The sequence below is a fragment of the Perca flavescens genome, chromosome 13, assembly GCF_004354835.1.
Source record: "Perca flavescens isolate YP-PL-M2 chromosome 13, PFLA_1.0, whole genome shotgun sequence".
Lineage (NCBI taxonomy): Eukaryota > Metazoa > Chordata > Actinopteri > Perciformes > Percidae > Perca > Perca flavescens.
In genome coordinates this window covers 5,551,837-5,578,808 of record NC_041343.1, presented here as the reverse complement: position 1 = coordinate 5,578,808, position 26,972 = coordinate 5,551,837, and the positions used below count along the sequence as shown (strand labels likewise).

General features: G+C 41.6%; 1 protein-coding gene across 1 annotated transcript in view; it reads left to right on the top strand.

Annotated features, from left to right (window-relative positions):
• The first annotated feature begins 3,012 nt into the window (after positions 1 to 3,012).
• The window catches only part of sptbn4a (spectrin, beta, non-erythrocytic 4a), a 42,223-nt gene continuing 18,263 nt past the window's right edge, over positions 3,013 to 26,972 (top strand). The window contains exons 1-7 of the mRNA XM_028595848.1: positions 3,013 to 3,135; positions 18,796 to 19,059; positions 21,290 to 21,538; positions 21,992 to 22,081; positions 22,580 to 22,858; positions 22,954 to 23,084; positions 23,261 to 23,465. Coding sequence (XP_028451649.1) covers positions 3,013 to 3,135; positions 18,796 to 19,059; positions 21,290 to 21,538; positions 21,992 to 22,081; positions 22,580 to 22,858; positions 22,954 to 23,084; positions 23,261 to 23,465 — 1,341 coding nt within the window. The remainder of the gene's footprint in view (positions 3,136 to 18,795; positions 19,060 to 21,289; positions 21,539 to 21,991; positions 22,082 to 22,579; positions 22,859 to 22,953; positions 23,085 to 23,260; positions 23,466 to 26,972) is intronic.

Sequence of the window (26,972 nt, the reverse complement as noted above, 5' to 3'; positions counted from 1 at the left end):
TATTGAATCGAATCAGAAATGTAATCGGATTGGGACCTTGTGATCCGGAATCAAATCGATTCGGAAAATCATTGGCGATACCCAGCCCTTCATGAAGGTCAAAGCACTGGTAGAGTGTGCGCCCCATGTACAGAGGCTCAGTCCTCACCGCAGCGGTTGCAGGTTCAATTCTGACCGTGCCTTTGCAGCATGTCATTCCCTCTCGCTCTCTCTCCCCTTTCATGTCTAAGCTGTCCTATCAAATAAAGGACTAAAATGCAAAAAAAAAAAAAAAAAAAATACAGCCTCAAAGAGCTGCAAGCATAACGGTAAAGAAGAACCTTGTGCCCCTCCCAGTAAAATCAGCTTTGTTGGGTTATGTGATCACTTGCAAGGATTGGACTTAGTTGCTCCATTGCAGATTTGATCATGCAATGGTGCAACTACGTTTTCATCGGGGTTGGCTTGCATACTTTTTTTACAATTTGTCTTCACGGTGTTTATGTTTATCATATACAGTGCAAGTTGGGCATTTTAACATGGGGGTCTCTGTGCACTGACTCCCTTTTGGAGCCGGCCTCAAGTGGCCTCTCGATGAACTGCAGTTTCGGGTATTTCTGTGTCATTTCTTAGCTGAATGGTGTTTTAAGCCACCAACGTCTCCTTCCAGGCAGCGCTGCGACCATTGACTTCAAGGCACCTAACCCTAGTTTTAACCCTAACCATAACCATAACCATTGCCTAAGCCTAGTGCTTGAGACATTGGGGGCTTAAAACACCAATAAGCCATTTCTTAGCACCGAAGGATGCCAGTTGGTTACAACCAAACTCTACCTCTCTTCCATAGTTCCATAGAGTCAACAGGGATGAGCGAATATCCTATAGGAACAGCGCCACTCTGCCATTGCAACTCACACTGTATATATATATATATATATATATATATATATATATAAAATATATATATATATATATATATATATATACCAATAACGTTACAGCCACAAAATTAAATCCATGCTTTAAATTTACTTTATAGACGCGGTGGTTATGTCAAAGCAAGCAACTAAGCCTTTTTGGAAATGAATACCTCCTCTGATTGTATTTTACTGAGTGTGTTTCTGACTGCGAGTAGCCGTGACTTGGGTGTGTGACGCGTCTATGTAATGAGTCGAGTATGTAAGTAGTTTGGATACGCGATTACAATACCACAGGCCAAGCAATCGGTCCATTCCGAACAGACATGTTTTCACTTGGCACCGCACTAGTCTATTACATTCTCAACTAATAAAAAATACACAACCAGATGGAACAACAAAACTTGGTGATTTAGGGTAGTGCTCCATTTCACTCTCTACTCATGAAACTTTAATCACCTCTGGATGCTATGATGACTCAATTTGATCAGATGTTTTTTTATTTTTAAAGAACAGTATATAGGCTACATAAAAAAAAAAAAATCCTCTTAATGCCACAGCACAAACAGAGACTAAAACTGAGAAGAACACATTTTTTGAGGACGTCAAATTGTCTTTTTCATAAATACTTTAGACCTGGTGGAGCGGTATTAGCGCTATGTGTGCACCCTCTCTACCCAATTGCCATATTTGCAGCAGGAGGATCACATGCAGGTTCCCTTAAAGAGGGAGCGTGAACAGTGATCCGAATCAGTCAGCTGCACCGTGGACCATGTGTGCATGCATCCTCCTTCCCTCTCATTCAGCTGTTTTAAAACGACACCTCCCCCACACACACACCACCCCCCTTCCCAAATCCCGCTCCGAGTGCAGTCATTTCTAGTGCAGAGAAATGTCCCTGGTGACACTGAGGGATGACGCAGACTCTCTCTTCCTTTTCTCCGTTTCACTACCCCCCCACCAACACCATCTTTTCCCTCTTTTGACTTGCTCTCTCCTTCCTATTTTGATCTGGCGCTCCCCCTTTCTCCATTTCCTCTCCCTGTCTCCCTCTCCCCCTCTCTCCTTTTGCCGTCTCCACCCCCCCCACCCCCCCTTTCTCCCCTCCATCTAGCTCTCTCTCCCTCTTTCTCTCTCTCTCTACTCCGGCACTGCAGTGCTGATTGTGATTGCACACACACACACACACACACACACATATACACTTACCCAAGCACACACACGCACACACACACAGAGGAGCGTAGCTGAGAGGCAAGGACTGCAGCAGCATGCACCAACCGCGGCTGAGCTGTTCGGGGACACGAGGAAGGGGAACTGAGGAGAGAAAATAGTGTGCTATCTCACACCAGCCTACGTGTGCATCTTTGCAGCGGTGGGAACGATGCATTTCAAGAGCAGATAGCTTATGTTATCCGGCCTCCTCTGCACTGCCTCTGCATCCCATTCACCCTGCTCCTCCCACTCCAACTCTTCCTCCTCCTCCTGTCTACGGCATCAGTAGACCGGACTACAGATTGACCGGGACTGGCTAGTGGTGGATGGTCAGGTTTGCCCCGGCTGAAAGATTCTTCCGTGGCTATGCTACATCTACACCTTTCCTGATGGCTGGATTGTAATCGGCATTTGAAACTAGAAGATAACCCACGACGCGAAAGGAATCTTGGATGTGTGTGTCATTCTTTACCAGTGTTGTCATTGGCGCATTTTCTCTATTTCGCTGGTTTGTTTTTTGCCTTCTCTGAGACTGGCTAGCAGGCACTGCAGCATCAGGACCGCAAGACCCATGAAGCAGTAGGGCATGAGGACCCAGGGGCGACCCAAAGGAAGGGCTTGAGTGCTTCCATTGCTACCACTGCTGCTGAGGTGCTTATCTTGATTATTTTTTTTTTCCTCCAGAAAAGGGTGTCTGGTGGGGGTTGGGGTGGGTGGTGACAGCACAGGTACCCAGGCCCCTGCAGAGCAGAGCAGAGCGGGTGGCTCTTGCGTAAAGGAGGCAGAGCAGGACGTCCTGTGGGAAAGGGGGGAAGAAGGGCTGGCTCGAGCGTTGGGCTCCTGATGGTGGCTATTTTTGTCTCCCCTAGCTGAGTGATTGGGACAGCGGGTGGAAGAGAAGATGCTGATGGCCCGAGACACAGCGCGGGACGAGGCTCAAAAGCTACACAGGAAGTGGCTGAAGCACCAGGCCTTTATGGCGGAACTGGCCCGCAATAAAGAATGGCTTGCCAAGATAGAACAGGTGAGTGGAGGTGACCAGGGCATGGTGATGGAGGGAGGGAGGGTTGGATGGGGAGGTCAGATAGGCAGAGCAGGTGAGTCGGGGGTTGGTGGGTGGGGGGGGCCAAAGACAGAACATGAGTAATACTGGGTGTGGTGGCAGGAAAATCAAATAGGTGAAAGTGGGAGAGCTATCATCACTCAGCTTCCATTTCATCACTTTGCTTGGGGACATCCTGAATTACATTTTCAAGGTTATGTTGCTATAGCAGCTGTGTTGTTCAGGTTCACAGGTGGTGTGATCACTGTGGTTCTCCGGTCTCTCTGCACACGGGGGTTTGACCACCTGAATTCCATTGCTCAGTTATGGAGGTTACAGTGAATCATATAGAGGACACTTAAACCTTTGCAGCAGTGAAGGCCAAGCACAGAGAGAAAGCAGATTCCTTTCACTCCCATGTTGCTATCTATTAGGAACGCATATAAAGTCAGTTCACATCATGAAAACCTTCTCGGGTTTGCTTCTTTGCCCCAGATTCCAATCATGCTTTGCTTAAGTGACAGAGCACCATCTCATCCACACGGAATGTTCTCCATGCCCTCTGCCTCAGTGTAGCTCAGGTGGGCTCTTGAGATGTAAATTCTTTGACGAGACTCCATTTCTGCTAATGGCACGTTGCATTCGACCGACATTATTATTAGGAAAAATGTGATGATCAACTCAGTCACATGGAGCTGCGGATGAGGAGGACTCGTAGAGAATATGAGATATAAGTGGATTCAGCAGTTAGTCGAGCAAAGTTTGCATAAACCAATGCTTTTGCTCATAATGTAGGAATGTACATTGTGGAAAAATGTGTAGTTTATCTATTTTGTTCAGAACAGTGTAACATCCTTTGGTTGGGGAGGAGGCGCGGGTGGGGGGATTTAGTTAAACCAGGAAGTGCTCTTTTGCATTCAGCTCCCAAGCATCATATGAAAGACAGAAGCCAAACAGAAAAAAAGATTTTTTGCAGCTGGAATCCTTTAAATCTCCTATTTCTTATACAATATTGTAATCATTATTTTCTCAGTAGGAAATTAAGGCAGGTTAATGAGCCGATTTATCATTTCCTTGCATGTATTTCAGTGGCCAAAAGCTCCGCCATGGCAAAATCTATCCGCGCACAATGATTTATTGTGTAAAGTGTGTTCTGTCAGCAACGTTTTGGATTATTTCACACTCAGTTTTTGTACTTAAACTTAAAATCTAAAAGCAAATGTGTGGCTCCTTTCAGTCCTTTACCTGCAACCGTGTAACGGTGTGACTAAAACACATGACAACGTTTAAAAGAATATGCTGAATAATGTGATTGCAGGGTTGGTAAGGTTTATCAGACTTTGACCTTGCAAAAATATATTTACAGTACATCTCTTTCTTTACAGAAATCCTGAGAGGTTGTGTTTGAATTATTCATTTTTTATTGAAGAGATTAAGAAATTCATTAGACTGCATAGATTTTTACACATTCATTTTTGTGGCATATACAGTTATTATTAAATATTCATAAGATAGCAGTGTAACTAATTATATCCATGGCCCAACAAGACGAGCCCTACCACTGTATATTACCTAATGAGGAAATCCTCATTAGCCATCTTGGTTGTCCATGTGTGAAATGTATTTGAAGGTTTATCATAGTCTAGACCCTCCCATTGAGCCAGCAGACACCTCGACTTTGTCCAGTCACGATGCAAAAGAGCTAAAAGATTACTTCTGCATAGCAATCAATGTGTGCAGATAGGTTTGTGCTTTTAGTAGTTGACTCTTTATGTATTTTTTCTCCATTTTTTTTTTTTTTTGAAAGTTTTTTCAAAAATTAAAATGTCTTAAAGGTCCAGTGTGTAACATGTTTAGTTGTTCATTATCAAAATCTGTGTTGCCCATTCACAAACATGTCCTTTTTCATGAATATTTACCACCACCATCAACTCCAAGTATTCCTTTTGGCTTGAAATTTTACATTTGCATTCTCATGAACTGGGGTAGACGCTCCATATTCAAGCTCCATCTTGAAATACGTTAGCCGGTAAGGGACATACAGGACATACTGCTCCGCCTTTCGCATTTTCGCTGTCACATGATAAACTCACAGGTGCTGCTAATGCTGCTAATGCTGCTAATGGGTATCGTAGCTTCCCGGCCACCGGCAAGTTGGAAGAAGGAAACATGGAGGACCACACGTATTCAAAATCCAAATTTCAGGAACAGGAGTCTTCTTTTTCACCCAGAAAAAGAAAAAGGATATTGAAAAGAGAAAGAGACCAGCTTTTTGAAGCGTGAAGGCTACCGTAGCTGTAATATGTACTTTGAGCTGCGTGGTGCGAGAGAGTTGATTGCGATATATGATCTCAGCGCTAGATTGGAGAAATTCCTACACATTGGACCTTTAACATGAATCCAACGTATTATTAGCAAATATAATTTGTTGTAAAAACACACTGGTGATTGGCTTACTGGCCTATACTGTAGGTAAGGTAGCCATCCACAGATCCAGTTCATCCTGATGATCCACTGGGCCACATGGATGTTTAACATTATAACATGATTGATAAAATCATGCCAACATATATCTTAATAGCTTAGTATTCTATACACTAAAAAGGTATGTATAAAGGCTTTAGGCCGCCCTACACGTTATTGTAGGCCCAGTTTAATATGCAACTTCCTTTTATAGAATATTAGTAGGGGGTCCCTGCTCCATCTCACTCTCAGTTAAGGGGTTCTTGGCTTAAAACACGTTGAAGAACCCTGCTATAGACAGTTTCCAGGTTAGCAGGTTTAGTCCCTCAATCTGTGCAGCCATATCATAGAATTGTTAGTTGCAGCCCTAATATAATGTTTCTTGTTATTATGTAAATTAGTTTTGTTTTTTTAGTTGGCCATACCAAATCATCTCCTGTGGTCAGTTAGGTTTGTGCATCCCTGTTCATGTATGCCGTGTGTTCAAGTGGATGTTTGGAGGATAAAGTAACTTCACATTTGAGGAAATATAAATGGAAGAGTAGGGATGCTCTACAGCCAAAAAAGAAAATCAGATTGTAGAACAATGGCATTTTTATATACAGTATCTATATTAAAAAGCAAACGCATCCATGTTATTATCCTTAGCACTGGTAAAATCAAATGAAATGATTCATTCAACAGAAGCTGGACACTAGTTGAGAATACTTGGTACACGTGAGTTAGTGTATGCTCAGCACACATGGTTTTATGATTACAGTTAACTGAAATATACTCCATGTAGCATGTGTGAATGGGTATGTTTGAAATCCAATATTATTTTATATGTTCAATAGTGAGACAAAGGCCTGGACATGTCCTGGGACCTTTATGTGATATCTTACAGTAGAGATACAGACAAGAAGCATAGAAAAACATAAGGCAACAATGGTCCTGGACCAGAATAGAACCATTGGCATTACAGTTATATGCAAACCCAAATGGAATCTGCAGATTTTGTTTTTTAATGTTTTCAGCGGTGATGCAAAATGAAAATCTGCGGAATTTAGCAGACGTGTTCACATTTTGAGTTTTATTTTAATTTCTTTTAATTTGTTGAAATTCTGTGGAAAATTCAGCAGAATTCTGCACAGATTCCATGTGGCCCTGGTTATACGGTATACATCTTCAACTACTACACTAGACCACCATGACACCTTCTGACCCATAACCAGGTGCCTTTAATATACAGCATGTGCACAAGACATTTAATTATTTTTCCAGAATTAAAAAAAAATTTCTGCCTCATCACAAGACTCTAATCAGAGAGACACTTAGAGGACCTCTAACTAGAATGACATCGCAGCTTGAAATGAAATGGATTGGAACAGGATACGGCTTTACTTCTGAATCATCAGCGTATTTGTATAACCTTTCATGCCAAATACCAGATAATTCAACCGAAAGGATTATACGCTGAGCGCAGAAGATGGCTGCTCCACAGAGGTTGTCTGTCCTGTGCTGACTGGGTTTCCTAAAGTTCCCGTGTATGTGCTGTAGCCCCGTGCAGACGGTTACAGAGACCCTCGTGTCTGCTAACACCACTTCATCAACCCCCATCTGCCTCTCTGTCGTTACCTGAGAGACGGAGAGAAAAGATGAGGCCGCGTCCTGCCGTGATCGGAGAACGCTGCATCCTTTTGGAAGGCTAACCCGCCTCTGCCCCTCACCTCTGTTCTCACAGTACTTACTCAGCACATGAAGGCCGGCTGGCAGTGGTGGAATGTAACTAAGTACATTTACTCAATTACACTGTACTTAAGTACAAATTTGAGGTATTTGTACTTTAGATTCTTTTCTTTTCGTGCCACTTTCTACTTCTACTCTGCTACATTTCAGAGAGAAATATTGTACTTTTTACTCCACTACATTCATCTGTTACAGCTTTAGTTACTAGTTACTTTAGTTACTCCACTACATTCATCTGTTACAGCTCTAGTTACTAGTTACTTTACACATTAAGATGTCTGAACACACATCACATGTAGTTTATAAAATCTGATGTTTGATTCTAAAGTAAACTAGCCAACAATATAACAGCCTACAAGTCCAGCTGAGATGAGTAGACCATTAAACAGACAACTGGTTTGATCCTTTACTCTTTCTACAATGGGAGGAGAGTTCTACTTGTACTTTTAATACTTGAAGTACAGTGTGGTATTAGTACTTTTACTTAAGTAAAGGATCTGAATATTTCTTCCACTGCTGGCAGCTGGTGGGTGTGGAGGATCTGTGGGTGCGTCTGTTACAGTGAGGTCCTTGTGCCAAGCCTTAGGACACAGACAAACCATGGGCCCGTCTAGCTGCTGGAGCACATAGATCATTGAGAGAATAATGAACACACAGCACTTACATATTTACATATGGACACTATATCAATTGGTTGCCTCTGTCTGTCTATGGTCTGGTACCCAATACTTTTAAGTGATTTGGGATCAATATGAATGAAACGTTCAGACAAAGAAAGATTATTAGTTTATATCGTATATCCACATACACTAAGCATCTGAAATATTGGGGGCATCTTCATATTTAGCTGCTGCCCCTTTCGAACGGTCCAAATCTTAAAAATTCAAAAGATCTTTAGATCACCTTTTAATCTTTATCTTCATCCCCTCTTGTGTATGTTACTGGTAGAACGTAAGTCAAGGAAATGAACAAGGGATGATGGCTTCACTTTAATACATACATTCAGCCAGGGGCGATTCTAGGATCCGACCTTTAGGGGGGATCAGCCCCTAATGAGAATGTGACACGGATATAGTGCATGCAAAAGTGTTAACCCCCCCCTGCTAAATCAGTAATTTCATTAGCTAATAATCTCTGACCTCACCTCCGATTGGCCAAAACTCAGTTTCTATTAACCCTTTCCTTGACTGGGTTACAGGTGCATAGCATTGGCGACAGCGACACAGGATATTAAACCTGTTTCAAGCCCTTTAAACCTGTAATTGTTTGTCCTCTGTCACTAACAGACAAGTTTGCAACTCAAACTAAATTTGTTTTTATTATTATAATTTTTAGGGAGGCTGAGATTAAATTTAGGGGGGCTTGAGCACCCCTATAAAGGGGTCTCAAATTGACCATGCATTCAGCATGTTTTTTCTGATTGTCAATGCATTCCATGATCTAATAATAAATCCCAATAAACCAAACTAATAATGCATCTCTCAGTATGCTTGTTTCCCCTGAAGACATGCATTTAGACATTTTACAAAAGCACAGGTGTAAATCTAAAATGGCTGAATTCCATTTAGCTGCTTCAGTTTCAGGGTCCTAGTATTCTGCATGCTGGCTCACTGTCACACTGGCATGGCTTACTGGGACACAAAGCCACCATTAATGTTATAAGTAAAAGCTGTGTTTTTCCTACTGTGACAAGTCAAATTGTATGAAGGCTTTGGCTACTACTTATTAGTAGGATCATTTATTGTTGGCTTTGTTTTTTTCATAGGATTTGTTGAATTGTTGTATCAAAAGTGTACAAGTTGTTCCAGTGTGAGGGTAGCTAAGCATGTTGCATTGTGTTTAGATATTGGTATGAGTACTACATGCTCATACAGTATATGTCAACATATTGTTTAACAGCTAAATTAAATTAGGTCGTATCGACTTTAGGGTTTAGTAATGTTGTTGGCCAACTTTGACGATATTGCAATCTTGGCATTAAGAAGTACTTATGTATCTTAAAGCTACAGTGGGTAGAAAGCAAAAACACGCCAGAATTTGAAGTTGAGCGAGACCTCTTCCTGCAGCTTTCCCTCTCCGTCGCACGGGGATGCATATGCAGAACAGCCAATAAGATCGATCTCTCTCTCTCTCTCTGGAATGACCTGTGATTGGCCAAAGTATCCCGTCACGGGCTAGATTTTCTAAAGCCTGATAACAGCCAGGAGGAGGTGCAGAAGTCTAGTTTTCTCTCAGACCCCTTGAATTACAGTATACTGAAAGATTATTATGGATTTCTTGCCCAACGATGCCAAAAACAAATTGCCTACCCCAGCTTTAAAAGATGTTCACTAACTCTAGCTAACAAGTCATTAGACTGAGGAAAAAGAGTAGATGGATTTTCTTTTGTCCATTATTTCACTTTATTGACTTTGTTTATAACCTCTCTCACACTCACACACACACACACACACACACACACACACACACACACACACACACACACACACACACACACACACACACAACAGCCACATGGACACTAAAGAGCTAGTAAGAAGGTTAAAGCCACTTTGTTAGTGCTTGTGGACATATTTGGGTATCTGGAGTGCCTACTAATCCACAAACCGTAAAATGGGGGGGCTGTGCGCGATCACGGAAGGCTCGTATCATGAGGACACTAAGCCCCCAGGAAGAGCGCCATGTCTAAAAGCCACCATGGCCTTAGCGGATAGGGGTGGTACTGCACCCCATGGCCCAGAAAGACTTTTCCCATAGACTTTGCATGGCAAAAGAAACTTCTATATTTCAGCGGATAATTTTTTCAACTTACCAGCCCGAACACTTAAAGGGTCCTTGGTTAAAACCACGTTTTTAACATTTTTAACATTCACTAGTAGCCAAATCCAGAGTTATTAAACTAGGCATGATGAACGCGCATAATGGACACGAGCAGACACGCGAGACTGCGCCCGCACACGTCGCCTGCACTGTGCATGCTCATATGACTGTTCTGTAGCTGTAATAATGGATATAGCTCCAGCTAATGGCTGTAATTCTGTTCTATTAATACATCCATGATATTATGTTATGATACATCCAAGGGATGTATGTATGTATGTATGCTCTGTTCACGAAACTGCAGGCTAACCTACTAGCTAGCTACTAGCTAGCTAAATAGTAGCATGACTAGGGTGACCATACGTTCCGGTTTGACCGGGACAGTCCCGATTTTGAAGTTAATGTCCCGAGTCCCGACAAAAGCCTGTCGGGACGCTAAAATGTCCCGGTTTTAGGAGGAGCGGCGTCAGACGATTTTGCTGGGGCTTGAGCCCCGAATGTTTTGAGTGTAGTCCCAAATGTAACTTTTTCCAGATTATTTTTCCGAGGCGAATAGAACGGGCAGCTATGTGCAGGGTCCGACCATGTTGTGTTTGTTGCTATCACCTAGCAACCGTCTCTACGTGGAGGAAAAGCTGTGAAAGCCGGGTGAAGTTTTCGGAGGAATCGTAGCCAAATCAGTGTAATACATTGATGCCATCAACACAAAGTTAAGGAGCGCAATACTACTGATTTAGTTTGAAGTTCCTGTGACGTGATGTTTCCAGTCTATTGTTCAGACTCAACCACACGGAGCTCTGAAGAAGACCTGTGCATCTCTTAGTGTCCACTCTCTCTGTAAAATGCAGCGCAGCCTCAGGTTTTACCGAATGCGCTCTGCTGTCGACATGCGGCGGTAGATGTGTTGCGTTTGTGCTCCGTGTATTTCTGCAGTAGATTCGGTTTTCCACCTCCAATGTAGAGCAGCGTACGGCCACTTCCCTAGCTAAACTCTTTGTCTCATTCAGACACCCAAACAGGGCTCTGTGTCTGTCAGAAAGTCTGAGAGCTACAGCAATCACGTAAAACCAGACTATGGTGCAGGTAGATTTCTGAAATAGTGACTTTATTCTTGTAATAGCCTATTATAACTTTATTTTTCTCAAAATCACGACTCCTCCAAATCACAGAGAACACAGACAACTGTATTTTGAATGTGCACAAAGTTTTGGACATTGCTCAAACACATCTGAAATATTACAGTCCAGGGGTTTATTAATAGGCCTACATTAACAACAAAAGAGCAAAACAGGAGGGAGGAGTAAATGATGCTTAGGCTACATGTGTGCTGACTCAGCTATAATTAGAAAAGTCCATCCAAAGGAGAATACATATTTGAAAGAAATACATAATGCCTGTTAGCCTTACTTCAATATATTCCATTATGTTTTTATATTTGGATTGTAATCTATTTTTCTCTTTACATAACGATATTTGCAGCATACATTGATTCAGAAAAAGGTAGAAATAGGTGCATAAAAATTCACCAGAATGCAGGAAATGAAGTGTTTAATGCTCAAAATTTTCAATCATTTGAATTCTTTTGGTGTTATTGGAATAAATAACACTTCAAAAATCTTTTTTAGAAAAGTCTCAACATAAATGTCATTCTGAACTGAAAAAGGCTGTTGCTGCAATTTTGTTAATTTTACCGAAAAAAACAAAACAAACATTTATTATTAGATGAGGAGCCTATGATCAAAATAATGAAGTTACTGTCTATGTCTGACCACGGCTGGCACATGTTCACGTTAAAAAGCGTGTGCGCGTGCACAAGCACTACGGTCACACGCAAAGTGTCCCGGTTTCAGCTCCCGGAAATCTGGTCACCCTAAGCATGACATAATAATTACATCTCCTTGGTTGTCTAAATACATCCATCATTTATTTAGCTAAGCATGTAAGATCAGGAACAACGAAAACACAATGTTTAACGTTAGTGAATATTTTAGACAATGAAACGGCGAGTTCATGAGTTCGCTACGTTTACCGTGGATGTAAGAGACACGACAGAGAAGCTCATGAAGGCGCATGTTGCTACCGGCGCTTTTGAGCAACTCTCATTGGAATGTACGGGGCTTCCCGCCGAACACTGTATCCAGTTCTCTTAATACATCCACGGTGGACACGCCGACAGTTTTGTTGTACTACAATTACTTAGAATTCCTCATGGGGGCGACATAAACTACATACAATAGCTTTAAAGGAGACATATATGTTAAAGGAGACAAATGCCTCATAAATACGTTTACAGGTAAACATATCATAAATATGTTTGCAGGTAAACATATTAAATTGTTTAAAGAAATCCCTGTGAGCCCAAACCTCAGATTTCCCACTGTTCTGAACGCACTGGTTTCAACCGTTTTTTCTACTCTTGGCATATGGTCATTTGCTACAGGGAGGCACGCTACGGCAGTGTTTACATTACAAACACTGCTACATGTAGCTATATGCTAACGCCAGGGAAAACGGTAATTTTGGCAGCTGATGTTGTTAATTTCTCCCCAATTTCGGATCACATTCCTGCCTGAACATGTCCGGTTGTGTAGTAAGCCTTTATCAGCGATTTTTCACGTGAATAAAGTCCCGCTATAAACTCTGTTGCAGTCATTCTTCAGCTGCAATGGACTGTATAGAGACAGCGACAGCAGAGCACAGATGAGATCCGGAAACGCTGACCAATCAGAGCAGACTGGGCTTTTTCGGGAGGGGGAGGGGGGCTTAAAGAGACAGGTGCTCCAACAGAGCGTCTCAGACAGAGGGTGAATACAGGTGCAGCCATGGGCAGTATTAGAAAAATAAAGAACATTAAAGGTTCTTAGGTATTGTAAAAAGTGAGATTTCCATGTCTTTTTGATTATAAAGCAGGTTGTGATGCTAAATAAATACAGTAAAAGTTTTGAAATGCTCAATCCATAAAGAAATGTACACAGCCATATTCAGAAATTTTCCCATAAGCCGTTAGGACTTCTGTACATGTCACAACTAAACTACAGTATATATATATATATATATATATATATATATATATATATATATATATATATATATATAGGAAGGGCTTTTGGGGAGGAGGGCTTAAAGAGACAGGCACTAAAACGGAGCGTTTCAGACAGAGGGTCAATACAGGGATATTCAGACGGACAGTATGAGAAAAAATAATGTGTTTTGAACATTTAAGCCTCTAAACATGTTCTAGTAGAAACAAAATACAAGTACAGGAACCTAAAATTGAGCATGATATGGGACCTTTAAAGAACACACAAAATACAAGTATGAACCTAAAAACAGTATATGGCAGGTCTACTTTAAATACAGTTAAAGCTAATTGTGCTTGCTTTTGATTTGGGCATTCTGTTAAACATCTTCATTTAAACACTATTTACATATAAACCCAGTCCAGTCATACCATGCTTCTGCTATAAAACAACATTTTGCAAACACAGGTTGCAATATATTTGCAATGCACTATGAACAAAGCTGCAGCTGCAGGTAACCATCGTCTCTATCACACTCTAGTGTGTTAATTTGATGTTCCATTTGGATTTATTACATTACATTTTTATGTATTATTTTAGTAAGCATAATATTGTCCTGATGCTCTTGAAAAGTCTCAAATCTCCAAATTATGTAATGATTCAAAAATGTTTGGTTTCACTATACATTTTTAACATCCAACAATGACTTTCAGTGGTTTAGCATTTTCTTAGTAACCTTTTCATGAAACATGTAGCAGCAGTATACAGCTAAGTGTAACACTTTCTCATGTCTTTAATGCAGAATAGATGAAGTTACCCATTCCCACTGCTGTTTTCTCTTGCAGTACACACACATACAAAATCCAAGTCACCGCACCGTCACTTTCCAGATGTTGCTGTTTTTCATATTAAATGTAGGCTAACTCATTTAACTTACTTCATTACCTTATTGTGCGTTGTCCTCTTTTTCTTTTGAATTATCATTTATCCTTACCTACCTTATATATATATATATATATATATATATATATGTTTAAATAAACTTTAAAACTATGACTAATACCAGCATGTTACACTTACAGTATTAAAACAACTACCTTAATGGATGATACATTTCTGTCTTGATGTCAATGGTGTTTTCAGAACGAACATGCTACTAGCATTACATGCCATCCATGCCTCACTGGTATGGAAATGGTTTCAAACAAGACAGTAGAAAATTTAGAGGCAATAGTCTCTAAAATTAGACGTGAAAAGAGAAGGCGAGACATTTCAGGTTTTTTAATGTACTAGTCAATTTTAAGATTTTGCGCTATTTTGTTTCCGTAACATGTCTTCTTTCACACTAGACAGAAAAGATTTATTTTACTACACTTTGTCTATTTGCGTGTGTAGATTTATCCTAAATTCACCAAAAAATTTGCATTAGATAATGCCTCAATGCCCATTTCATAAAACCTGTAATACCAGCAATATTTGTCATAATGTAGTCTCGCTTTGCCAGACCTTCCTCCACAGCACTGTCGAGGAGGGTCTGGCTAGTCCACACAGCATTCCGGGATGGGAGAAAAACGTGCTCTGGTTTATTGGCATTTCTTTAAACCAATCACAATCGTCATGGGCGGTGCTAAGCTCTGGGAAAAGCTGCAGGGCCGCTGCAAAATAGTCTCAGGAAGGAACTTGTTTTGGTGGAACATGTGTACGTTCAAAAGTAGTTTTAGTTGTGCAACAGAAAACTCAGATTGGACAGATAGTCTAGCTAGCTGTCTGGATTTACCCTGCAGAGATCTGAGGAGCAGTTAACCATAGTCATCACAAATCCAACGGAGTTTAGAACGCCAACAGAAAGGAAGCCCAAGGTAATGGATATCTGGCTTAAATGAGTGAAATCCAGTGGAATTTCAATCAGCAACGGAGCAGGCCCGTTTTCTTAAATTGAGTTTTCATATACTCTCAGCCAGAAATCTCTCTTCAGTAGCACTTACAAACACCATACTTTCCAGTTTTATTCCTATCTATATTCCAAGGGTTTGTACAGAGGGGGTTGCTTGGATCATTCACAGCCTGATTTTTAGAACATTTTATTTTTTTAAATGCGATTTCGGTATGTATTTTGTGATTTACCGAGTGATTAAAAAGATTTTTCAAAATCCCTTATGTAAAAACCTTGACTCTAATATGCCAACAAAATGAAACAAGAATTTCGAACCTGGCTTTATCCACTGTTCACATTTCTTTAAGTGCATATTTCAAAAGATGTGCATATTTAAACATACATTTTAAGAAAACTTGTAATACAAAACATAATTGTCTTAATGTCAGTAATTAACTGGGGAAGTTCAATGGTGATATCTGTTAGTTAAAATGGTTTCCCTATTCACCTGCAGTGTCTCCATCTTAATCACTGAGGACATTCACCCAATTTGGCATATGCATTTTAGAAAAAGGTAAATACATTTATTCATATACTAATCCAAGACACATTTAAATATACTTAAATAACCAAAGCTCCTGAATGCATAATAATAAAGTATTTTTAGTTTTTTACAGTATGTCACAGCTAAACAAAGTTTGTATCAAGAGGGAACAATCCAGAATTTAGTTTGACGTGGCTGTAATACATAGTGTTATGTTGCATTGTGGGTTGTGCTGAAGGGACAACATGGCATCAACCAAGGACGCTGCCATCCACATTTGTTGAAATGTTCAGCATTATGATTCTTTGTTTAGCTAAATTAGAATTTGGAGGTCTGCTCTGTGTTTTGTTCGGATGTTTTTGATTCACCATTAGTGCAAGTCTTTTGCAGGTAATAGCATAAGTTGCAAAGTGTTACTTTTGTGCATACAGTAGGTGTGAATACATTGTTGTTTGTGCCAGTAGTATAAAACAAGCCCTTTAATCCCACCCGCTTTCTCACTGTGCTGCATCAGCATAACAAGAAAGCCTGCAGAATTTGGCAACACAATACTGCCATAATAGCATGATTCATATGTGGTAGCCATTTAAAAAAATCGCACTATGTCAGCCACGACTACCTCGAAAATTCACTTCACAGATGCCCTTTGGATCCAACTGTGCCCAGGCTGTAGCACAGCCCAGCACACCCGCAGCCTCTTTCCTGTTCCATAAACCTTTGATTCTTTCTCCTTTTGCTTCCCTCCTTCCTTTACTCTGCCTTTCTCCTCTCCTCTCTCCACCCCCTCTCTGATTTCTTCTCCCCCTGCCTCACTCTGTGTCAGTAAAGCCAAGAGAGGAGAGAGAGACAGAGAGACCTGCTTTCTGCTGGCTCTGCATTATGAGAGGCAGAGCGAGGCTGAGGAAAGATAGCAGTGAGAGAGAGGGATGTGAGCGAGTGAGCGCTAGCAGCAGTTAAGCAGAGAGCCTGTGCCAAGAGGAGGAATGCAGCACTGCATTATGAAAGCCATAGGATATGGGGCCAGCTCCCTGTGAAAAGATAAAGGAGGGAAGCAGAATTTATTAGATAAAATCCATCATATGCACGGTTGTTATTACAATACAAGCTAAGTAAATAACAAATACGTCACCCACTGTCATATGTAACAGAAGAATGTGGAGCATAAATGCTTGTATTTGTAGAATATGGAATAAAATCTGCAACATTATCCGGCGATGTTAAGTCATGAAGGTCCACGCTTAAAATGTGTGTTTGGGAGCCAGATGCAAATACATCAAAAATCTTGTCATAGGAGAAAAACACCTCCAACTCCCCTAAGTCTAGGTATGGGAGAAGACTGGTAATAATCCTCGTCAGGGAAGAGCTTCACTGACACAAAAAAAAAAAAAAAAAAAGTGCCACAAGCTTTGATCCCCCTGCATCTCCTCATCCAGATCACTTCATGAACAAAGCCCAAGATTTAGGGGCTGGAAGTGGAGCAGAAGAACACAGGCGAAGGACAGAACAGGGGTTTATTAGACTTACCATGCATGATTTTTAGGTCAGCCCGAGGCCAAACTTCGCTCCATACACCTGCCTCTCTTCAAGCAGGGGGCTCCATCCTTGGCATGGAGCTGTGTTGTCCCGAGCTATTTTGGGGACAAAACTGAATTTAGCCACTATCTTTCGGCACTATGAAATGTTATTCTCAGTGCCTTTCTATAGCATGATGTGTTTTGGTATGTGTGTGGAGATTTGCAATGGAGCTGTTAAGTACGTATAATACAGTTTTTTCTTTGAACGCCAACTCCCCTTGGTAGAGACAATCGATGAAAGGGGTACCTAAAATCATTGTCATGTAAAAGAATGTGGATTTTCGAGTTTAGAAATAGATTACATTTGGGCTTTAAATCTAAAATGGTGGACAATTATATGCAGCAACAGTGCAGTTCACATTTTTCTGGTACCAAGTGAAGCAATAATCATCTCAGCCCATAGGAACCATCCCCTTGAAACAAAAGCTGACATTAAAGGAGTGTACGAGTGAGCAGCAAACAGTCAATCAGCAACCAAATGACACGCCGACACATAAGGTTTTCAAATAACTTAGGTTTTAACACCTGGGAAAATACACGGTGACTTAAAGGTGCAGTAAGTGATGCTGCGCAAAGACTGTTGATATATGAACTCAACTGCCAGAAAAATACAACCGCCCCAAGATTCCCGGACTGGCCGGCCGGCACGTTAAAGCTATAGTATGCCGATTCTGTCGCCCCCATGAGGAATTCTAAGTAATGACAACAAAACTGTTGGCGCGTCAACATGATACAAGCCCTCCGTGATCGCACCGTGATCCTTTCTGATTGATTTCCATTTACACAGCCAGGGCTGTGTATTAACCATAGACTGTACAATATTAATGGACAGAGCATGTATGACGTTTGTGGAGATCTGCTATGAGTCGTCAAGTTTGCCGTTACGGGGGCAGCCATCCTTGTTGCGGATGTGACGATTTTAGACGACACTCTACGTTACTTTCACTGGAAATCACATCATAGCCACGCCCTAAAACACCCCCTGCTTTATCGCTGATTTTAAAATCAACGAAACCATAATTAAAAAAATTAACATCATTCTGTGTTGCAGAAGACAACGGATTTTTTTTCAGCGCACACAGAAAATAGAGAGCTAGGTGACCGTGAGATATTCACTGAATTTGACAAAAAGTGTATTAGATTAACATCACTTACTGCACCTTTAACCCTAAGGTCTAGCATTTTTACATATATACTAGAATTATCCTTTTAAGTGTATTTGCATATAAAGGATCCCCATGTGTTTTATATCAAAATGTTCAGAACAAACTCAGCTTTCTGGATAGTGATGCCCAAAATGTTCCAGAGCAATGTGTGAAGAGATAATTTGACCCTAAAGCGGAAATATTTCTCTTGCTTGTGAAAACATACCTACACTCAATTGTTTTGGTGCTTGAAATGAGTTTACAAAAGTCTTGGGTTCACAAAAGTAGCGTAATATATGAATAGAACAGTAAATAAAGGTCTACAATTTTGTGATATTGCTTTTTGAGTAGGAGTTGCCGGAGCGTCTTTTGTCCTGTGGGTTAAATTGATGCAATGATTTTGATCTATGCAGTGCAATGTGTTTACAGTCAGTTTAACAAGTGGTCCTGAACAGTCATGCCTTCCTGTCTCCAGGAGGGTCTGGAGCTGATCCAGGAGAAGCCAGAGCTGCGTTCAGTCGTTCAGCAGAAGCTGGAGGAGATCAGAGAGTGCTGGTGCGACCTGGAGAGCACCACCAAGGCCAAGGCGCGCCAGCTCTTTGAAAACAACAAGCCTGAGCCGGCGGTGAAGAGCTACTCAGACCTGGACCACCAGCTCTCCCACCTGGAGCAGCAGCCCCCCCAGCTGGAGCAGGCACACCATCTGCCCACCATCAATGAGCAACTCCAGAAATTCCAGGCAAGTCTCAAAGCTCCCCAGGGTCTCTCTGAGACCTTGTTGGCACCGTCTCTTGAAATAGTGTCACTGAAACCCAAATGCGAAACGCTGTCACGTGTGAAACAGAGCGGCTCTCCAGACACAAATGATTAAATTGGTGGTTAGCGCCATCAGTTGGTCATCATCTGACTTCTGTTTCCTTGGCTTTGTCTGACACAGGGGTCTCAAAAGATCCCATGGCATGAAAAATTCACTTTATGAGATTTTTTAAGATTAATATGAATTCCCCCAGCCTGCCTATGGTCCCCCAGTGGCTAGAAATGGTGATAGGTGTAAACCGAGCCCTGGGTATCCTGCTCTGCCTTTGAGAAAATGAAAGCTCAGATGGGCCGATCTGGAATCTTCTCCTTATGAAGTCATAAGGAGAAAGGTTACCTCCCCTTTCTCTGCTTTTCCCGCCCAGAGAATTTGGCCCGCCCATGAGAAAGAGAGAGACATCATGGCTTTCAAACGAGCAAAGTGGCAGTTGGTCAAGGCCACACACCCACCCTCCACCTTGCCCCCCCCCTCTCTCCTCCTCAATAGCATTTAAAGCTACAGACACAGAAATGGCACATCCTAAGAAAAGCTCATTGTGGGACTGGCTCTAGTGGCTGTAATTCTGCACCAAGGCTGAATTTCGGGAAAGAGACTTCAGATACAGTATTAGGGGACCACTAAGGTCTATATAAAAGAGACTTCAGATACAGTATTAGGGGACCACTAAGGTCTATATAAAAGAGACTTCAGATACAGTATTAGGGGACCACTAAGGTCTATATAAAAGCATCCAAAAAGCAGCATGTCATTGGACTTATAACGCTTTTTAAGCCAAGGCCCCCGTTTACTGAAAGAGGGATGGAATGGAGCAGGGTCCCCCTACTACATATATTGCATAAAATGAAGTTGCATATTAAAGGTGCACTATGCGTTCCTGCATGACGTTACTTCTGTTAACATTCCAAGTAAATTCAAAACAAAACAGAGCAAGCTCGCCCCTCCCCTCATGTTTCTGAAAACTGTCATGACTAACTGATTGTCAGTAACCCCCACCCCCTCCCCCAACCATCTTGTCGGTGATTGACTGAAACGTGCTTTGTCGTATTTCAGTGCACAGCCTGTGCCCTTAGTGTTTGTTTGATGTTTACGACCCCTGTGTTGTCTCCCGAGATGGGGCTTTTTCACAGTGTATTCAGGGGGCAGGCAGCTAGCGGATCAAGGAGAGATGCCTGCGATTTGAGACAAAAATGAAATTGCGCTGAAACCATGCAGGAACGCATAGTGCACCTTTAAACTGGGCCAACGTGTAGGGCGGCCTAAAGCCTTTATACATACTGTACCTTTTTAATGAATAAAATACTGATAAATAATTGTTGGCGTGATTTTGTAAATCCTGTTTTAAATCCTGTTAATGTTTAAATGATTACTTAGTGACTTACCTATAGGCCAGTAAGCCTATCATCAGTGGGGATTTATATTTGCTAATAATGTTGGATTCATATTAAGACTTTTTTATTTTTGAAAAAGATAAAAAAATAAAAAAAATAACAATAATTTGCATTGACTCTGATGAGCCCCTAATGGTCCCAGACCCCCTGTTGACGATCTACAAAAGATTTACAAAATCATGCCAACAATTAGTAGTCTATTTGAATAGCTTAGTATTCTATGCAAAAAAAGGTATGTGTAAAGGCTTTAGGCCAACGTACATGTTATTGTAGGCCCAGTTTATTATGCAATTTAATTTTATAAAATATGTAGTAGGGGGTCCCTGCTCTGTGTCTCTTTCAGCTTAGGGGTCCTTGGCTTAAAACAAACGTTAAAGACCCCTGGTCTACACCATGTGAAATAACAACAAAAAGATGATTTCTACTTCCACAGCACTTTGGCCATGAGAAATGTTTGTAGAACTAAAACTCTCTAATCTGCCTTGATGCAGCGAATGCTTCTGACAGACTGCATACTTCAGCTCAATGTTGCGGATGTCATTTCCCCCAGCTCTGACATGTGTCCACGGAGGCTGCTGTTGTGGCGTGTTCTTAAGCACGAGGTTCAGTGGCATTAAAAAATATGCACCATATGCTTGTTTTCCTTAAAGCAAGGCAGTCCATTACATAACCCTGAAATGTCCCGACAGAAAAACAGCTGATGTGCTGCGTTTGTCCATCCCTCACATGGCTGTAACATGACCTTCCCCTTCCCTCCGGTGCAGGCTATGGAGTCTCAGATAGGGGACTTTTACAAGGATGCGGGAGAGCTGGGGAGCTTGCAGGGGGTCTGCCTACCCCAGCGAGGGATGATGGCAGGTGACAGGGTGGGCGGTGACGCGGAGGCCAGCGAGCAGTCAGGCGTGGTAGAGACCCGTATCGTCCGCCTCATTGAGCCCCTGAAGGAGAGACGCCGCATCCTGCTGGCTTCCAAAGAGATGCATCAAGTCGCCCAGGACCTGGAGGATGAGATGGTAAATGCACGCTTCTTGTCTCTCCCATCCTTTCCTGCTAGGGCTGAACGATTTGGGGCGAAAAAAAATCTAATTATGATTTTCCTGCCAGATATTGGGATTACAAATCAATTTGCACCTTCTACCATCATGTTAAATAAAGTAATAAAAAATAAATGAAAGATCCACTGAAAATAGGACATTTTCCGTAAACAATCTGTGACGTGTAACATTATTCCAGCATTTATCTTGTGGAAAAACAGTATATATAATAATGAAATGAGGAATAAAAAAACAGTTAAACCAAATGTTACACCAAACATTCAACTAAATATGTCCCATTGGATTAATCGCGATAAGCTAATCGCATTCTTTCAAATCGCGATTCGATTTGAAAACGATTAATGGCTCAGCCCCTGTTTCCTTCTACCCATTTCCTCTTCCATACACATTGTTTTTAATTTTCTTCTGTAGATGTGGATTCAGGAGCGGCTTCCCTTGGCCTCCTGTAAGGATTATGGGAATAACCTCCAGGGTGTACAGCAGCATGTAAAAAAGAACCAGGTAAGTGTCAAAGACGACATTTGGCCCACGGTAAGCTGGAATGTGACCTTACCCCGCTCAGCGTGGGAACTTACCTCTGATTTGACAGTGTCAGAGAGGAGAATGCTGTCCAAAATACCAAAATATCTCCACATCACATCTCAATATTCTTGGACAATTATGTACAATAATTATTTGCTGCAATAATTTATCAGCTACATGTGCAAAATGTGTTATTTATTCACTGTTGCTACTTATTATTCACATTGTACTTATTTATGTGTGTACTGTATATGTGTTGACACTGCACTACGATAGAATTTGTACAATCCATTTGAAACAATCTTTTTTAACCTAATCTCACTTCACTTCTACTCAATGCTTTTGTTTTCATTTTTATTTCTTACTGTAGCTATGTTACTTTATACACTTATTGACTTGCTCCTTTCTAACTCTTGAATTTGACTGTGAGCAATACGACTGTGAATCAAAGTATTCTGATTGTGATTGGTCCTTCAGACTCTCCAGAGGGAGCTGACGGGGCGGCGCGCCCGTGTGGAGGAGGTTCTGGACCGGGCGGGGATCATCGCTTCGCTGAGGACTCCTGAGGTGGAGTTTGTGCGCGAAGGGGCGGGGCACGTGCGCCAGCTGTGGGAGGTTTTGCAGCTGGAGACAGAGAGGAGGAGCGTGATGCTGGACGCCACGCTGCAGGCTCAGCAGTACTACAGCGAGGCGGCCAAAGTGGAGTCCTGGCTGTCAGGTCAGAAGCTCCATCTGGTCAACGAAGAGAAAGGCACGGTACGGACAGCCCCGGCGCTCATATGGTTATTTGTTGGCATAAATGTGATGTCAAAGTGAAACTTGTACCCTGACATCATTCTGATATTTCTCAGGACGAAGCGAGCACCCTGCAGCTGCTGAAGGCCCACCTGGCTCTGGAGCAAACGGTGGAAACATATGCAGAGACAGTAGGCATGCTATCCCAGCAATGCCAGCGTCTACGAGAACTCGGACACCCAGAAAGGTGTGGCCTGACCCACCATCTCACGTGCACTCACAAAGCAGCACATATAGCCCAAGAAAAGAGGAAAGTTCAATTTTTGCATGCTCTAATCTACCGTGTAGGTTACTATAAGGGTGAACTTGTCAACCCATCTTGTTGATAGCTGTAACAAGTAGTTTTCTCTCCATTTTCAACAGTGCGCAGATCACCAAGCAGCAGTCCCACATAGACCGGCTGTATGTGTCTCTGAAGGACATGGTGGAGCACAGGAAGACCAAGCTGGAGCAGCAGTACTGGCTCTATCAGCTCAACAAGGACGTGGAAGAGTTAGAGAAGTGGATCACTGAGCGAGAGACGGTGGCCAGTTCCACTGACCTGGGCCAAGACCTCGAGGATGTCACGGTCAGTCCGTCAACACCGTTTGGGTTCAATTCAATTTAATAAAGTACAACCATAAGACATACTGCAGATATGTGAAATGGTACACGCTGGTAAGCTATCTGAAGCTTGTGTATGGGGGCCCAGACACTAGCAAATATTACACATATAAATACTATCATGTTGTTTGGATAAAAAAAAAGGAAACGTGTGTTCTACAATCTCATTTTCAAAAGAAGAAACCCTAACTACCCTAACCCTTCCTAAGTGGTCCCAAGACATTTAGCCCATCAGTCTAAGCATTGGTTAAATCGATCAAATGCAATACACACAAGTCAGCATAACCGTAGAATTAAATCAAAGGATTTCAGAGTCACTAGTTTAGAGTATTCAAGATTTAACATATTTCAGTAGTAGCTGTTGTCTTAGTCTCTTTCTGGAAGCAGACCCAGACAAAGACATTTTTCCAGTGTTATCAACTTTATTCCAGACCGGTGGCCCTCTGCAGACCACGCTGAAGCGTGTGCTTGTGTGTTTGCTACACTACTCCAACCACAGGACATGTTCAACTTTTGATACGAGTAATTTATGAGAGAACACCCTGAAATATACGACGCATTTCACATCAAAACTATAAAAATGCTATTGCTTTTTTGATGCAATTGTTGGAATAAATACTTTAATTTTCACAAAAGTGTTGCTTGCTTTCACACTTAGAGGCCAAGTGTGAAAGCAGTAATAGTAAACACAGTACACATAGTCCCATCATGTCAGGACATAGTTTTCTGCTTACCAGCAATGACAAAGCCCAGACCTATTTATTTACCTCTTGTATTTAATTGTTATACAAAAAGATGATAGAAATGTTTGTTTCAGCAGTGCATGTCTAAATGAACCAGCATGTAGCAATTGTGTTACCAGCGTAGACTTAAGAATCCACCGCACTGTAAGAATATAATAAAACAGACAGTTTAGCTTTAAAGGTCCAGTGTGTAACATGTTTAGTTGTTCTCAAAATCTGTGTTGCCCGTTCACAAACTTGTCCTTTTTCAAGAATATTTACCTCCACCATCAATTTCAATTATTTGTATTGGCTTGAAATTTTACATTCTCATGAACTGGGGTAGACGCTCCATAGTCATGCTCCATCTTGAAATACGTTAGCCGGTAAGGGACAAACAGGACTTACTGCTCCACCCTTCGCTTTATCACTGTCACATGATAAACTCACAGGTGCTGCTAATGCTGCTAATGGGTATCGTAGCTTTCCGGCCACCGGCAAGTTTGAAGAAGGAAACATGGAGGACCACACGTATTCAAAATCCAAATTTCAGGAACAGGAGTCTTTTTCTTCTTCGCCCAGAAAAAGAAAAAGGATATTGAAAAGAGTAAGAGACCGGCTTTTTGAAGCGTGAAGGCTACCGCCGCTGTAATACTTTGAGCTGTGTGGTGCGAGAGAGTTGATTGTGATATATGATCTCAACGCTAGATGGGAGAAATTCCCACACATTGGACCTTTACATATCTCCACAGAAAAAAGTTGTATGTAGCCTATAGACCAAACCGTGTTTTGTGTTTCCCCGATTTTTAGAGACACAGAAAAAAGAAAGCAACTTCAAATATTGAATTTAGTTTTAAGCCCTGTTATCTTCAGATTTAATTTTGAGATTATACAATTTCACCAAACATTGTTTTCTCGTCATCACAACAAAGAAGTCTATAGCAAACATTCCACAAAGCAAAAAATGCAAACGTAAATGTAATATCTCCATCATGACCATGATTGAACACAATATTTATCTTACAATATAGGCCCTTTATTTAATCAGAAACAATTTTTTTTTTAAAGATTATTTTTTGGGGGGCATTTTCGGCCTTTATTTTTGACAGGACAGCTGAAGACATGAAAGGAGAGAGAGACGGGGAATGACATGCAGCAAAGGGCCGCAGGTCGGAGTCGAACCTGCGGCCCGCTACTGTAGTTTGTCAAGGAAAAAGTCAGGAGCATCACAACTCATTTCATTTTCGTGAGGAATCAAATACGTGAGGAAAGTTCAGGAGACCTTAATGAATTACACAGGAGCATTTAACACTCAATTAAGGAGACAGTTAAGCAGGCAGTACATTTTAACCACAATGTTGTATTGTGCAGTGCTGTCCCAACTCTCTGAAGTTCCTGTCCTCCTGAAGGTGTATTTAAACTCATGCTGGACGCGTTACGTTTAGCTGAACTTTCAATGAAAACAAAGATATTGCGGGCGCCCAAATATCTCAGCACAGACACAATGGCTGCATCTTATAACCCTTATATATTAGCTCCTCGACTCCTCGGTCCTCGGCTGAAGCAGAAGTTGTTCTGTCCCTCCTCGGTGAAGGCCATCTCAAAGCTCTTATTTCTGCCCCGAGGAACGAGCGTCGAGGAGGGATCACCGAGGAGCTATAGTCGAGGATACACGACACGACTATTCATGTGACGTTTCAGAGGAAAGGACATCTCATGCCTCAAAAACACATTTGCTTGTTGCCTCTCTCCTCTCGTGACTTCCTCGAGTCTCTCCCGGGCCTCCTCGGTGGGAGGGGACTAAGACGCAAGGTAGGGAAGCAAGTGGAGGAGTCCAGGGGGCATTTTAAGGGTTATGAGATGCAACCTATGTGTTATGTGATGACTTCCTCCGTGGCCTTGGCAGGGTGAGACAGCACTGTCTTAACGTACAGCTGCTACGTCTTCTGTCTGCCATGGAGACACAGAGTTGAAGTACACCTCTGCCTGGAAAGGTTATGAGCTTATGTTGGACACTGACCTGAAAGACACCTGGGTACCACTGCTGGTATATCTGCTGTCTGAAGCTGTGTTGAGTCCTTATAGTGATAAAAAAAAAAAATAGAACAATGTAGGGCTGCACAATATATCGCTTTTTTAATCGCCATCGCGTTATCAACTGCCTAGATAAACATATCGCGAAAGGCTGCAACATATCACGACAGACATATCATCTCATATTTTTTGTGTTAGTTGAAAAAAAATATCAGCAGAAAACTGAGCACTTTAAAAATGTCACTTTTAGTGTTGCCTTTTACATTCAATTCAATGTTCAATTTGTTCAATAAAAGAATGCTGGAAATGATTTCCTTTCATTTGTTTTAAATCCAACAAGCAATGTGTTGTATTTTAGCAGAATACTGAAAGCAGCAGAAAGGCAGAACTGAGTACATTTCAATATAGGTTTATTTATCGCAAGTTATATCGTTATCGCGATATTCAACAACCTTATCGCATATTTTCCTCATATTGTGCAGGCCTACAAAAACACTATTTTATAAAAACCCATGTGTTGGTGGAAGAATAAACTTCTTTTAGATTTTAAAGATCATACAAACTTATATGCATATAATGCATGCCATACAGCCATTTCCCCTGTCTGTAGATAACCTAGACAATTGGTGGACACAATTACTTTAACACTAATATGCACAAACTACAGATACAAAATGACTATGGAGTTTAATCAACACCTGTCTGACCGTGGGGGC